Source organism: Anomaloglossus baeobatrachus, chromosome 9, assembly GCF_048569485.1.
Source record: "Anomaloglossus baeobatrachus isolate aAnoBae1 chromosome 9, aAnoBae1.hap1, whole genome shotgun sequence".
Lineage (NCBI taxonomy): Eukaryota > Metazoa > Chordata > Amphibia > Anura > Aromobatidae > Anomaloglossus > Anomaloglossus baeobatrachus.
Genome location: NC_134361.1, coordinates 25287899 through 25302554, shown reverse-complemented (window position 1 = coordinate 25302554; position 14656 = coordinate 25287899). Strand labels below are relative to the sequence as shown.

Below are 14656 nucleotides of genomic sequence, written 5' to 3'. Positions count from 1 at the left end.
CATGGACGCAGGGGAATGGTCCCTTCACCCGGACGTGTTTCAGGAGATCTGTTGCCGCTGGGGCATGCCGGACGTCGACCTAATGGCGTCCCGGCACAACAACAAGGTCCCGACATTCATAGCACGGTCTCAAGATCACAGAGCTCTGGCGGCAGACGCCTGAGTTCAGGATTGGTCGCAGTTTCAACTCCCTTATGTGTTTCCTCCTCTGGCACTGTTGCCCAGAGTGTTACGCAAGATCAGGGCCGACTGCCGCCGCGCCATCCTCGTCGCTCCAGACTGGCCGAGGAGGTCGTGGTACCCGGATCTGTGGCATCTCACGGTCGGCCAACCGTGGGCACTACCAGACCGACCAGACTTGCTGTCTCAAGGGCCGTTTTTCCATCTGAATTCTGCGGCCCTCAACCTGACTGTGTGGCCATTGAGTCCTGGATCCTAGCGTCTTCAGGATTATCTCAAGAGGTCATTGCCACTATGAGACAGGCTAGGAAACCAACGTCCGCCAAGATCTACCACAGGACGTGGAAAATATTCCTGTCGTGGTGCTCTGCTCAGGGTTTTTCTCCCTGGCCGTTTACCTTGCCCACTTTTCTGTCCTTCCTTCAATCCGGATTGGAAAAGGGTTTGTCGCTCGGCTCCCTTAAGGGACAAGTCTCAGCGCTCTCTGTCTTTTTTCAGAAGCGCCTAGCCAGACTTCCACAGGTACGCACGTTCCTGCAGGGGGTTTGTCACATCGTCCCTCCTTACAAGCGTCTGTTAGAACCCTGGGATCTGAACAGGGTGCTGATGGTTCTTCAGAAACCACCGCTCGAGCCAATGAGGGATATCTCTCTCTCACGCCTTTCGCAGAAGGTGGTTTTCCTAGTAGCAGTCACTTCACTTCGGAGAGTGTCTGAGCTAGCAGCGCTGTCATGCAAAGCCCCCTTCCTGGTGTTTCACCAGGACAAGGTGGTTCTGCGTCCGGTTCCGGACTTTCTCCCTAAGGTGGTATCCCCCTTTCATCTCAATCAGGATATCTCCTTACCCTCTTTTTGTCCTCATCCAGTTCACCAATGTGAAAAGGATTTGCACTTGTTAGATCTGGTGAGAGCACTCAGATTCTACATTTCTCGTACGGCGCCCCTGCGCCGCTCGGATGCACTCTTTGTCCTTGTCGCTGGCCAGCGTAAAGGGACACAAGCTTCCAAATCAACCCTGGCTCGGTGGATCAAGGAACCAATTCTCGAGGCTTATCGTTCCTCGGGGCTTCCGGTTCCCTCAGGGCTGAAGGCCCATTCCACCAGGGCCGTGGGAGCGTCCTGGGCTTTGCGGCACCAGGCTACGGCTCAGCAGGTGTGTCAGGCAGCTACCTGGTCGAGCCTGCACACTTTCACGAAACACTATCAGGTGCATACCTATGCTTCGGCAGATGCCAGCCTAGGTAGGCGAGTCCTTCAGGCGGCGGTTGCCCACCTGTAGGACGGAGCCGTTTACGGCTCTATTATGAGGTATTATTTACCCACCCAGGGACTGCTTTTGGACGTCCCAATTGTCTGGGTCTCCCAATGGAGCGACAAAGAAGAAGGGAATTTTGTTTACTTACCGTAAATTCCTTTTCTTCTAGCTCCAATTGGGAGACCCAGCACCCGCCCCTGTTTTTTGTGTACACATGTTGTTCATGTTGAATGGTTTCAGTTCTCCGATATTCCTTCGGATTGAATTTACTTTAAACCAATTTATAATTTTTTCCTCCTTCTTGCTTTTGCACCAAAACTGAGGAGCCCGTGAGCACGGGGGGTGTATAGGCAGAAGGGGAGGGGCTTTACACTTTTAGTGTAATACTTTGTGTGGCCTCCGGAGGCATAGCTATACACCCAATTGTCTGGGTCTCCCAATTGGAGCTAGAAGAAAAGGAATTTACGGTAAGTAAACAAAATTCCCTTCTTTTGTTTTTTATTGTTTCATCACCAGATTCAGCCACTACTACTATACAAACACCAACAACTACAACAGTGCCACCGACTACCACAGAAAACACAACCACTTCAACCATGCCACATATTATCACAGAACGCCCACCAACTACAACAATGGCAACTACTATCACAGAACGCCCAATAACTACTGAAAGTATGTTACTCAACTTACTAAAATTATCTAATTATGTTACTTCTTTGGTCTCGGTGTCAATGTCAATCTCAACTCAATGTCTGGATTATTTCTAGTGAAAGAAGTCAGTTGAAATTAGTGTTTTTGAAGCCCCCCACTTCCTACCTGCTTTTTACTATTCCCCTCCTTTCATTTCTGCATTGGAACATCATGTTGATACTTTTATCTAGAATGATAATGATAATAATATTCATGTCTGCTAAATATAGGAGAGAAACCCTGCTGGTGCCTTCCTGAAAACTGCAGCCCCGATATGTATTACAGCTATCTATGTCCTCTCGTACCATGTGAATGTCCACGTAAGTATGATTTACCTCATTATTATTTACTCATATGATTAATTTAAAGTATAGTTTTACACTTTCCATATACACTGTGTGCAGAATTATTAGGCAAATGAGTATTGTGATCACATGATACTTTTTATACATGTTGTCCTACTCCAAGCTGTATAGGCTGAGAGCCAACTACCAATTATGTAAATCAGGTGATGTGCACCTCTGTAATGAGGAGGGGTGCGGTGTAATGACATCAACACCCTATATAAAGTGTGTATAATTATTAGGCAACTTCCTTTCCTTTGGCAAAATGGGTCAGAAGAGAGATTTGACAGGCTCTGAAAAGTCCAAAATTGTGAGATGTCTTGCAGAGAGATGCAGCAGTCTTGAAATTGCCAAAATGTTGAAGCGTGATCACCGAACAATCAAGTGTTTCATGGCAAATAGCCAACAGGGTCGCAAGAAGCGTGTTGGGCAAAAAAGGCGCAAAATAACTGCTCATGAATTGAGGAAAATCAAGCGTGAAGTTGCCAAGATGCCATTTGCCAACAGTTTGGCCATATTTCATAGCTGCAACGTTACTGTAGTATGAAAAAGCACAAGGTGTGCCATACTCAGGGACATGGCCAAGGTAAGGAAGGCTAAAAAACCACCACCTCTGACCAAGAAACATAAGATAAAACGTCAAGACTGGGCCAAGAAATATCTTAAGACTGATTTTTCAAAGGTTTTATGGACTGATGAAATGAGAGTGACTCTTGATGGGCCAGATGGATGGGCCAGAGGCTGGATCAGTAAAGGGCAGAGAGCTCCACTCCGACTCAGATGCCAGCAAGGTGGAGGTGGGGTACTGGTATGCGCTGGTATCATCAAAGATGAAGTTGTGGGACCTTTTCGAGTTGAGGATGGAGTGAAGCTCAACTCCCAGACCTACTGCCAGTTTCTGGAAGACAACTTCTTCAAGCAGTGCTACAGGAAGAAGTCGGTATCGTTCAAGAAAAACATGATTCTCATGCAGGACAATGCTCCATCACATGCATCCAACTACTCCACAGCGTGGCTGGCCAGTAAAGGTCTAAAAGAGGAAAAAATAATGACATGGCCCCCTTGTTCACCTGATCTGAACCCCATAGAGAACCTGTGGTCCCTCATAAAATGTGATATCTACAGGGAGGGAAAACAATGCACCTCTGGGAGCAGTGTCTGGAGGCTGTGGTGGCTGCTGCACACAATGTTGATCGTAAACAGATCAAGCAACTGACAGAATCTATGGATGGTCGGCTGCTGAGTGTCATCAGAAAGAAAGGGGGCTATATTAGTCACTAATTTTTTTGGGTTTTGTTTTTGCATGTCAGAAATGTATATTTCTAAAATTGTGCCATTATATTGGTTTACCTGGTGAAAATAAACAAGTGAGATGGGAATATATTTGGTTTTTATTAAGTTGCCTAATAATTCTGCACAGTAATAGTTACCTGCACAAACAGATATCCTCCTAAGATAGCCAAATCTAAAAAAACTCCCCCACTCCAAATGCCAAAAATATTAAGCTTTGATATTTATGAGTCTTTTGGGTTGGTTGAGAACATAGTTGTTCATCAATAATAAAAAAAAAACCTCAAAAATACAACTTGCCTAATAAGTCTGCACCCAGTGTATATTGAAGTTAATCGACACAGGTGCAAATATTTCATGGGCTCCATTTCCGAACATTTTGTTGTAGACAGCAAGTGACAGCTAGAGACGTGCGGATATTTTGAATTTTGATTTTAACAAATCTTCATAAATTTTCCCAGGAACTTTGATTCAGAGTGAATCAATTTACTGTGAAAGAAAAGTATACAAAACCTTCATTTTAACTAAAAAGATATTGCAGACCCTCTAATATCTCTTAGGACTGATTTGAACTGAATTGCAAGAATCTTTTAACCCTCTTCATGCTGCTTTCACATTGTTTAGCAAAATCTTAGCGACAGATTCTGTTTAATGCAGTAAAGGTAATATAATAAGCAGGCTAGCGCAATATCTTATCCATAGAAAAAAATGATAATTCAATGTCGCAGCATGCCTGTCTACAAGCAACTTTATTGCATTTATATACATTTCATGTGCTATCCCTTTTCTGAACGGTGAAAACTTGTTTATGTTCAAATACAAAAAGAAAATGCTGTAAATAACAGAAATTTAGTCCGTGACCTTTTGTGTGGACAGCAGCCAGTGACTGCAGGTGTCCAGGGTCTGTGGTAATTTAATCATCACTACCGGTGACAGGCACTTCATAATGACTTACTGCATGCGGGTGCGGGTGCGATGCATGCACCAAGGCGGTCATGTCATATTGGCACTCATTCCCTGGAAGCACATGTGCAGGGGGAGTGAGTTCCTGGCACAGTGACGTCATCTGCTAGCCTCTGATTGGCCAACAGCATGAATTGCATTGCAGGGAGTTGACGGCTCTCTGTATCACAATACATTTCAATTGAATCTGCGTCCTCAGATGCAAATCCAGCTGAAGTAGGGGCTGAGGACAGAAGGCCTCTGCAACCACGATCATTATGCCCTTGTTCTTGCCTTATATTCAATATGTCACTCCCACATCAAATATGCTATGTGTACATTGTTCATCAAATTCTCTTCTTTCATTGTATTAAATTAACTTTTTTGTTTTTATTTTTTCATCACCGGATTCAGCCACTACTACTATACAAACACCAACAACTACAACCATGCCAAATACTACCACAGAAAGCGCAATAACTACAACATTGCCAACTACTACAGAAATACCAACAACTACTGAAAGTATGTTACTCTATTTACTAAAATTATCTAATTGTGTTGCTTCTTTGGCCTCTATGTCTGAATTATTTCCAATAGAAGAAGTCATCCATTGAAAATAGTTTTTATATCAATTAGCAAAATGAAGTCAAACTTTCCACCTGCTTTTTACTATTCCCCTCCTTCCGTTTCTGCATTGGGACATCATGTTGATAACTTTGTATAGAATGATGATGATGATACTAATATTCATGTCTGCTAAACATAGGAGAGAAACACTGCTGGTGTCTTCCTGAAAACTGCAGCCCCGATACATATGACAGTTATATATGTCCTCTCGTACCATGTGAATGTCCACGTAAGTATGATTTCTCTCATTATTATTTACTCAAATGATTACTCTAAGGTCTCAAACACACATCCGTTAAAAACAAGCACGTGCCGCGAGACATGTATTTTCCCTGCGTGTTGCGTGTGGTAAGTACATGTCTCAGGTACGTGCGGTCCTCGTGTGTTCTCCGTGTGCTATCTGCGATAGCATACGGAGAACCGGTAATTTACATACTCACGTGGTCCGCGCTGCTGTCCAGGGTTCTGATCTTCGGCTCCAGCCCCGCCCACTCCCCGCTGACGCTGCTTCCGGCCGAGCGGAGGGGCGGAGATTAGCACCCGTGACAGCATGCCCACCTCCTTTACACGCTCATAACGAGCGGCGGCCGGCAGGAACCTTTTTTCAGCGGAAGAATTTGAGTGAGTATGTGGTTTTTTTTATTTTTAATTTAATTGACACGTATTCTCTGGCGCGTGTCACACTGAACCACATCCACACTACATCCGTGTGGTACGGGTTCGGGCCGTGTGACACCCGTGATGCCGGAGAATACGTGGACATGTCAGCGTGAGAAAATCACGGACGCACGTAAGTATCGAACAGACACACGTTCTGTTCCAAACTACTTACGTGTGTCCAAACAATAATGAAAACATAGGTCCATGTGTCTCCGTGCCGCCGGTATGTGAAAAAACTGCCAAACACGTACCGGCGGCACGGATGTGTGTCTTAGGCGTAAAGCAGAGTTTTACACTTTCCATATATTTTGAAGTTAATTGACACATTTGCAACTATTTTATGAGCTTCATTTCCGAACATTCTTTTGTATAGAGCAAGTGACAGCTACAGAATTGCGGATATTTTGGATTTTGAGTTTAATAATACATTTTTGTAACTTTTCCCAGGAACTTTGATTCACAGTGACAGAAAAGTATACAAAGTCTCCAATTTTACTAAAAAGATATTTCAGACGCTCTGATATCTCTTTATGACTGGATTGAACTAAATTACAAGAATCTTTTACCCTTCTTTATGCTGCTGTCAAATTGTGTAGCAAAAAACTTAGTGACAGATTGTGTTTAATGCACTAAAACGAATATACAAGCAGGCCAACGCAATATTTTTTACATAGAAAAACATGACAATTCAGTGTCACACAGCGTGCCTGTTTACAAGCAACTGATTTAATTTTATACATTTAATGTGCAATCCCTTTTCTGAACGGTGAATACTTGTTTTTAAACTAGAAAAAGAAAATGCTGTAAATTACAGAAATGTAGTCAGTGATCTTTTTATGTGGACAGGAGCCACTGACTGCAGGTGTCCAGGGTCTGTGGTGATTTAATTATAGTAAATGCAAATGATTTTTCAGATCACCCGATAATTGCATCACTTGGGCCCTTTTCCAGAGGACGGTGCTGTAAGGGCCAGGTGGATGGGCAGACCCGGGAGGTGGATCCACTGGGCCGAACTCCCCGATGAGGGAAAGGAGTCCGGTAGCCGGAGCACTATAGGTAGCAGAACAGTCCGCGCACAAGAGCACAATGGAGAAGTCCCTGGAACCACGGGGTCACTGATGGTGGTCCGGGTGACGGAGCTCAGGTTTGGAAGCCGGGATGATGTCAGGCGGGGTCCGGAACCGTTGGAGCGAGATGACGGGTCACCGCAGGGAACAGAGATGGTGCGGACTGTCAGGATGGCAGATAGGCAGCGTTCGGGGTTCGGGATACGGCAGGACCGGATGGCAATGCAGGATCGGCTCTAGAAGAGAGAGAGGTAAGTATCTCACAGGAACACAAGGAAACCTGACTCCTAGCTTGGGAAACACGAAGATCAGGCCCCCCCCCCTTGGACATTGCACCCCTTTATACCCCGTACCTGTGTGCTTCATTTCCTGTCAGTGGACACTGGCCCTTTAAGAAAGGGTCAGTGACCGCGCGCGCGCCCTAATGCGCATGCGCGCGGCCCGGGTGCCAGAAGCCAGGGCAGGAAGCTGAGAGGAGGACGCAGCAGAGCCGGGCTGGGGCTGGGAAGCCGACGGGCGCCGGGAGCGGGGACCAGGAGACCTGGGAAGCGCGGGCGATGGAGGCTGGGGAGCGGGGAGCGTGGCAGGTGAGCCGGGAAGTGGAGCAGAGGACCCGGGGAGCGTGACAGTACCCCCCCCCCACGCCCCCCTCCCCGCAACCGGGACAGGAAGGCACGGATCAGAGGAGTACCCACATTCTCTCTGGGCTCCCAGGACCTATCCTCAGGACCATACCCTGCCCAGTCCACCAGAAAGAACTGTCGACCCCGTACGGTCTTCATGGCCACGATATCCCTTACCGCATAGATGTCGTCATCAGCAATAGGAGGAGGAGCCGGACTGGCAGCAGCGGAGAAGGGACCAAGGACAACCGGCTTGAGCAGAGAGACGTGGAAGGAGTTGGGTATCCTCATCGTGGCCGGGAGCTGCAGTTTGTAGGAGACCTCATTGATCTTGCCGAGGACTTTAAACGGTCCGATGTAGCGAGGACCCAGCTTGTAAGATGGTAACTTCAATCGGACGTACTTGGAAGCAAGCCAGACGAGATCTCCGGGGGAGAAACACGGAGGATCCAGACGTCTCTTGTCTGCGTGTCTCTTCATCCGCAGGGATGCACGTGCAAGGGACTCCTTAACTGAGTCCCAAATGGTTGTAAAGTCACGGACTACCGCATCAGCAGCAGGGACATCCGAGGAAGAGGATACAGGCAATGGGACCGAAGGCTGAAGTCCGTAGACAACATGGAAGGGAGAACTGGAGGAGGACTCACTGACGTGGTGATTATGGGAGAATTCAGCCCAAGGAAGAAGCGTGGACCAATCGTCATGATGGGCGTTGACGTAGTGACGTAAGAAAGAGGTCAAAATCTGATTGACCCGTTCCACTTGGCCGTTCGACTGAGGATGGTAGGCTGAAGAAAAGTCCAGGGTTACTCCCAGATGTTTACAGAGAGCCCTCCAGAAGCGGGAGGTAAACTGAGTTCCTCTGTCGGACACAATGTGTGATGGAAAGCCATGCAAGCGGAAGATGTGATGTATGTAGGCGTCCGCGAGTTCCTGGGCAGAGGGCAGTCCAGCCATAGGGACGAAATGGGCCATTTTAGAGAAGCGATCCACCACGACCCATATGACTGTGTGTCCGGAGGACAATGGCAAGTCCGTAATAAAGTCCATCGCAATGTGTTGCCAGGGAACTGAGGGTATAGGCAGAGGCAGAAGACGGCCATATGGCAGGTGTTTGGGCGTCTTGTTCCTGGCACAAGAGGAGCAGGCAGAGACAAAAGAGGCGACGTCCGTGCGAAGGGATGGCCACCAATAATGACGTACAATCGCACTCCAAGTTCTTTTCTGGCCAGCATGACCGGCTGTTTTCGAGGCATGGCCCCAGTGTAACACTTTTTGCCTGTCAGTCTCAGAGACATAGGTCTTCCCGGGCGGTATCTGGGCCAGGGTGACAGGAGCCACCGGAATAATCTTACTTGGACAGATGATGGGTTGGGATGTCTCCTCTTCCTGCTCCATGGGCATGAAAGACCTAGACAAGGCATCAGCGCGTACGTTCTTGTTCGCGGGTCGGAAATGGAGCTGGAAATCGAACCGGGCAAAGAATAAGGACCACCTGGCTTGCCGTGGGTTTAGTCGCTGAGCAGACCGCAGGTATTCCAGGTTCTTGTGGTCCGTGTAAATTATAACGGGGTACACTGCTCCTTCCAGAAGATAACGCCATTCCTCCAGAGCCAGTTTGACTGTCAATAGTTCTCGGTCACCGATGGTGTAATTGCGTTCAGGCGCTGAGAAGCTCTTGGAGAAGAAACCGCAAGTCACCATCTTCCCGGAGGAGGACTTCTGCATGAGCACTGCTCCGGCTCCCGAGGAGGAGGCATCCACCTCCAAGGTGAACTGGCGGTTTAACTCCGGACGGTGGAGTACAGGAGAGGAGGCAAAGGCCCGCTTTAAGGAGCCAAACGCGGCGTCGGCCGCAGGTGACCAGTCCTTTGGATTAGCCCCCTTCTTGGTCAAGGCGGAGAGAGGAGCAGTCAGAGCAGAGAAATGAGGGATGAACTGGCGGTAATAGTTGGCGAATCCCAGAAAGCGTTGGATTGCCTTCAGTCCAGAAGGAGGAGGCCAGTTGAGAATGGAAGAGACCTTCTTTGGATCCATCTGCAGTCCGGTATCGGTGATGAGGTAACCCAGGAAGGGGAGAGAAGACTGTTCGAAGACACACTTCTCGTACTTGGTGTACAGACGATTCTCTCTCAGTCTTTGTAGAACCAGTTGCACGTTCTCTCGGTGGGTCTGAAGGTCCGGAGAGAAGACAAGGATGTCATCCAGATATACCACCACACAGACGTAGAGAAGGTCCCGGAACACGTCGTTCACTAATTCTTGGAAGACTGCTGGTGCGTTACACAGGCCGAAGGGCATCACGCAGTATTCATAGTGCCCATCGCGAGTGTTAAACGCGGTCTTCCATTCGTCCCCCGAGCGGATACGGACCAGGTTGTAGGCACCCCGAAGATCCAACTTGGTGAACACGCGAGCTCCTCTGAGCCGATCAAACAATTCGGGGATGAGCGGCAGGGGATACTTGTTTTTTACGGTGATTTGGTTCAGTCCCCGGTAGTCTATGCATGGGCGTAAGTCGACCTCTTTCTTCTTTACGAAGAAGAAGCCTGCTCCAGCAGGAGAGGAGGATCTCCGAATGAATCCCCTTGCCAGGCTCTCTGTGATGTAAGAAGACATGGCCCTTGTTTCGGCTGGAGACAGTGGATATATCCGTCCTCGAGGTGGTGTAGTTCCCGGGAGCAGGTCAATGGCACAATCGTAAGGACGATGTGGCGGAAGTACCTCTGACTCCTTCTTATCAAAGACGTCCGCGAAGGACCAATAGGCTGAGGGTAGTCCCGGTAGGGACTCTGGAACCGGAGGTCGCCGGATGGGTTGTATGGTCTTCAGACAGTTCTCATGGCAAGAAGAGCCCCATCGAGTGATTTCACCAGTGCCCCAGCTGACTGAGGGTTCGTGTGTCCGTAACCAAGGAAGGCCCAGCAGGATTTGATGTGACATGTGTGGGAGGACGTAGAGAGCGATGTTCTCGGTGTGCAGAGCACCGATACGCAATTCAACCGGCCTGGTGATCCAGGAGATGGTGTCAGAGAGGGGTCTCCCATCCACAGAGGCAATCACGAGGGGTTTGTCGAGTGGAGTAACAGGCACCTGGTACTTGTCCACTGTGGCCTGCTGGATGAAATTGCCTGCTGCCCCAGAATCGAGGTACGCCTCAGCCGTGAACCGCGTCTCTCCCGTTGTCACTTGCACAGTCCATGTAACCGGGTCTGAGAGAGTCCCAGCACCTAGGGTGGCCTCTCCTACCGACCCTAGGCTTTGGAGTTTCCCGGCCTCTCTGGACAGGAGCGTAGCAGGTGTGTGCCCTCTCCGCAGTAGAAGCAGAGACCCTTGGCGAGCCGCTCTGCTCGACGTTGTTCAGACTGTCGCACACGGTCGACCTGCATGGGCTCATGGACGGAGACACCAGATGCCGTTGACTGGAGTACGGCGGACTTCTGCGGAGGAGAGGAATGCCGTACCGGGCGTCTCTCACGGGACACCTCTTTGGACCGCTCCTGAAAGCGAATGTCCACTCGAGTCGCTAGGGTAATCAGGGCGTCCAGGGTGGACGGTACGTCACGACCAGCCAGCTCATCTTTGATTCGACCCGAGAGTCCTTCCCAGAAGGCGGCGGTTAGGGCCTCGTTATTCCACCCGAGTTCCGAAGCCAAGGTGCGGAAACGGATGGCGTATTGACCCACCGTCAGAGTTCCCTGACGTAACCGGAGAAGAGATGAAGCAGACGCGGAGGCGCGTCCGGGCTCGTCAAAGGTGCCGCGAAAAGCCTGCAGGAACTCCTGGAGGTTCTTGGTCATAGGGTCCTCCTTCTCCCACAAGGGGTTCATCCACGCCAGTGCCTCGCCCTCTAGGTGAGACATTATGAAGGCGACCTTGGCTTGGTCGGAGGCAAACAAATGCGGCAGCTGCGTGAAATGGAGGGAGCATTGGTTTATAAACCCCCTGCAGGTCTTGGGATCTCCGGCGTACCGGGTTGGTGAGGCCAAACGAAGTCTGGAAGCATCCGAGGAGGCTGCCACGGGAGCGGGAGCCGTGGATTGACTAGTGGAGGCCGGAGGTGCTGAAGATGTGACCGATGCTTGTAGCGTGTTCAAGCGGGCGTCCACGGAAGTCATAAAGTTCAGCATGCGGGTCTGGACTTCACGCTGGCATTGGAGTTCCTCATGCAAGGCCGCTAGTGCTTCGGCGGGATCCATGGCCTGATCTTACTGTAAGGGCCAGGTGGATGGGCAGACCCGGGAGGTGGATCCACTGGGCCGAACTCCCCGATGAGGGAAAGGAGTCCGGTAGCCGGAGCACTATAGGTAGCAGAACAGTCCGCGCACAAGAGCACAATGGAGAAGTCCCTGGAACCACGGGGTCACTGATGGTGGTCCGGGTGACGGAGCTCAGGTTCGGAAGCCGGGATGATGTCAGGCGGGGTCCGGAACCGTTGGAGCGAGATGACGGGTCACCGCAGGGAACAGAGATGGTGCGGGTCTGAGAGAGTCCCAGCACCTAGGGTGGCCTCTCCTACCGACCCTAGGCTTTGGAGTTTCCCGGCCTCTCTGGACAGGATGGCAGATAGGCAGCGTTTGGGGTTCGGGATACGGCAGGACCGGATGGCAATGCAGGATTGGCTCTAGAAGAGAGAGAGGTAAGTATCTCACAGGAACACAAGGAGACCTGACTCCTAGCTTGGGAAACACGAAGATCAGGCCCTGCCCCCTTGGACATTGCACCCCTTTATACCCCGTACCTGTGTGCTTCATTTCCTGTCAGTGGACACTGGCCCTTTAAGAAAGGGTCAGTGACCGCGCGCGCGCCCTAATGCGCATGCGCGCAGCCCGGGTGCCAGAAGCCAGGGCAGGAAGCTGAGAGGAGGACGCAGCAGAGCCGGGCTGGGGCTGGGAAGCCGACGGGCGCCGGGAGCGGGGACCAGGAGGCCTGGGAAGCGCGGGCGATGGAGGCTGGGGAGCGGGGAGCGTGGCAGGTGAGCCGGGAAGCGGAGCAGAGGACCCGGGGAGCGTGACAGGTGCAAGGAGGTCAGCTCCGTGTTCATAGAGTCTAAGCCCTTTTCAGGCTCGAAACGTGTAAGACGTTGTTTTATATTTCATGGATGTCCATCCAACCTTGTGTTGGTTTTAATTTTATGAAACAAAAATTTAATTTTAAACATATTTGTATGTGATGCTGGAAAAAACCTTTTTCTGGTGATTTAATTATCACTACCGGTGCCAGGCACTTCAAAATGACCTACTGTATGCGGGTGCGGGCGCAGTGCTCACGCCGAAGCAGTCACACATGTGCAGGGGGAGTGAGTTCCTGGCACAGCGACGTCATCTGCTAGCCTCTGATTGTCCGGCAGCATGTATTGCGGTGCAGGGACTCGATGGCTCTCTGTTTCGCAATACTTTTTAACTCAATGTACGTCCTCAGATGCACATCCAGCTGAAATAGGGGCTTCAAACACACGGCCTCTGCGACCACGATCATTTTGCCCTTGTTCTTGCCCTATATTAAATATGTCACTACCACATCACGCTATGTGTACATTGTTCATCAAATTCTCTTCTTTCATTGTATTAAATTAACTTTTTTGTTTTTTATTTTTTCATCACTGGATTCAGCCACTACTACTATACAAACACCAACAACTACAACCATGCCACCTCCTACCACAGAAAGCACAACCACTTCAACCATGCCAACCACTACCACAGAACACCCAATAACTACTAAAAGTATGTTACTCAGCTTACTAAAATGATCTAATTGTGCTGCTTCTTTGGCCTCTATGTCTGGATAATTTCCAATAGAAGAAGTCATCCATTGAAATTAGTTTTCTTTGTCGCTCCATTGGGAGACCCAGACAATTGGGTGTATAGCTACTGCCTCCGGAGGCCACACAAAGTATTACACTTTAAAAAGTGTAACCCCTCCCCTCTGCCTATACACCCCCCCCGTGCATCACGGGCTCCTCAGTTTTTATGCTTTGTGTTGAAGGAGGCACACATTCACTCATGCTCCCATTTTTAGTCAGCAGCAGCTGCTGATTATATCGGATGGAAGAAAAGAGGGCCCCTAACAGGGCCCCCGGCATGCTCCCTTCTCACCCCACTAAGTCGGCGGTGTTGTTAAGGTTGAGGTACCCATTGCGGGTACACAGGCCGGAGCCACATGCCGTTTTCCTTCCCCATCCCTTAGGGGCTCTGCGAGAAGTGGGATCCTATCCGGTCATCCAGGCACTGGGACCGGGCTCCCTCCGCAGCCCCTGTGGGATTCTGCCGGACAGGAGACTGAGTATCATCAGGGGCAGGGCCCTGCATCTACAGGTACTCTGTGTCCCCTTGGGGACGGTGCATGGAGCACCTTGGCCTCAGACGCTGCAGCGACTGCGGTGTGGGTATGAGACCGGGACTACCGCGCCGACCGCGCCTGCTTGCCGGCCGCGGTTTTAAATTTAGTCCCCGGCTTTTGCGGCCTAGTGCATTGAAATCCCGCCCCCGGGCCTGCCAGTCAGGGGAAAGGGCGGGACGGTCGGTCTGACGCCGACAGTGAGGGCTGGAGCACACTTAGCTGTCCTCCGCCCCCTCACTAATCACTCTAGGGCACCAGATTCCCGCACTTTCTGTAGTTACGCCCACGGCTCCCTCCTCCCCTGTAAACGCCGACGGCCATGTTTTTAAGCACATTCTGCCGGTGTAGGACTTCTGGCTGCAGCTCTGGGAGACCCGAGGCTGGGAATCTGGTGGCCACACACCGCTTGTGCGGTCGGTAAGCCACACCGGTCACTCGGTGCTGGTACCCCTAGAGTGCCGAACTGTATATATATATATTTTATTTGTATACATTTTCTCGGTTCGGCTGTACTGTTAGCTTGTGGCTATATATCCCTCAGTGATCATTCTCCTGGGAGACAACATGTCGTTCACAAGGAGCAAGGGTGCCAAGACACAGGGTTATTTTGCAACCTGTACCTCTTGTGCGG

General features: G+C 50.1%; 1 protein-coding gene across 43 annotated transcripts in view; it reads left to right on the top strand.

The window, feature by feature from the left end:
* LOC142250958 (uncharacterized) overlaps positions 1-14656 on the top strand; it is a 345599-nt gene that overhangs the window by 258980 nt on the left and 71963 nt on the right. For 39 of the 43 annotated variants that reach the window (XM_075323314.1, XM_075323336.1, XM_075323323.1 and 36 more), the window contains 5 exons: positions 1951-2109; positions 2358-2447; positions 5118-5228; positions 5473-5562; positions 13296-13409. In XM_075323314.1, coding sequence (XP_075179429.1) covers positions 1951-2109; positions 2358-2447; positions 5118-5228; positions 5473-5562; positions 13296-13409 — 564 coding nt within the window. The remainder of the gene's footprint in view (positions 1-1950; positions 2110-2357; positions 2448-5117; positions 5229-5472; positions 5563-13295; positions 13410-14656) is intronic. The other 4 variants (XM_075323334.1, XM_075323330.1, XM_075323324.1 and 1 more) reach the window with 3 other exon arrangements.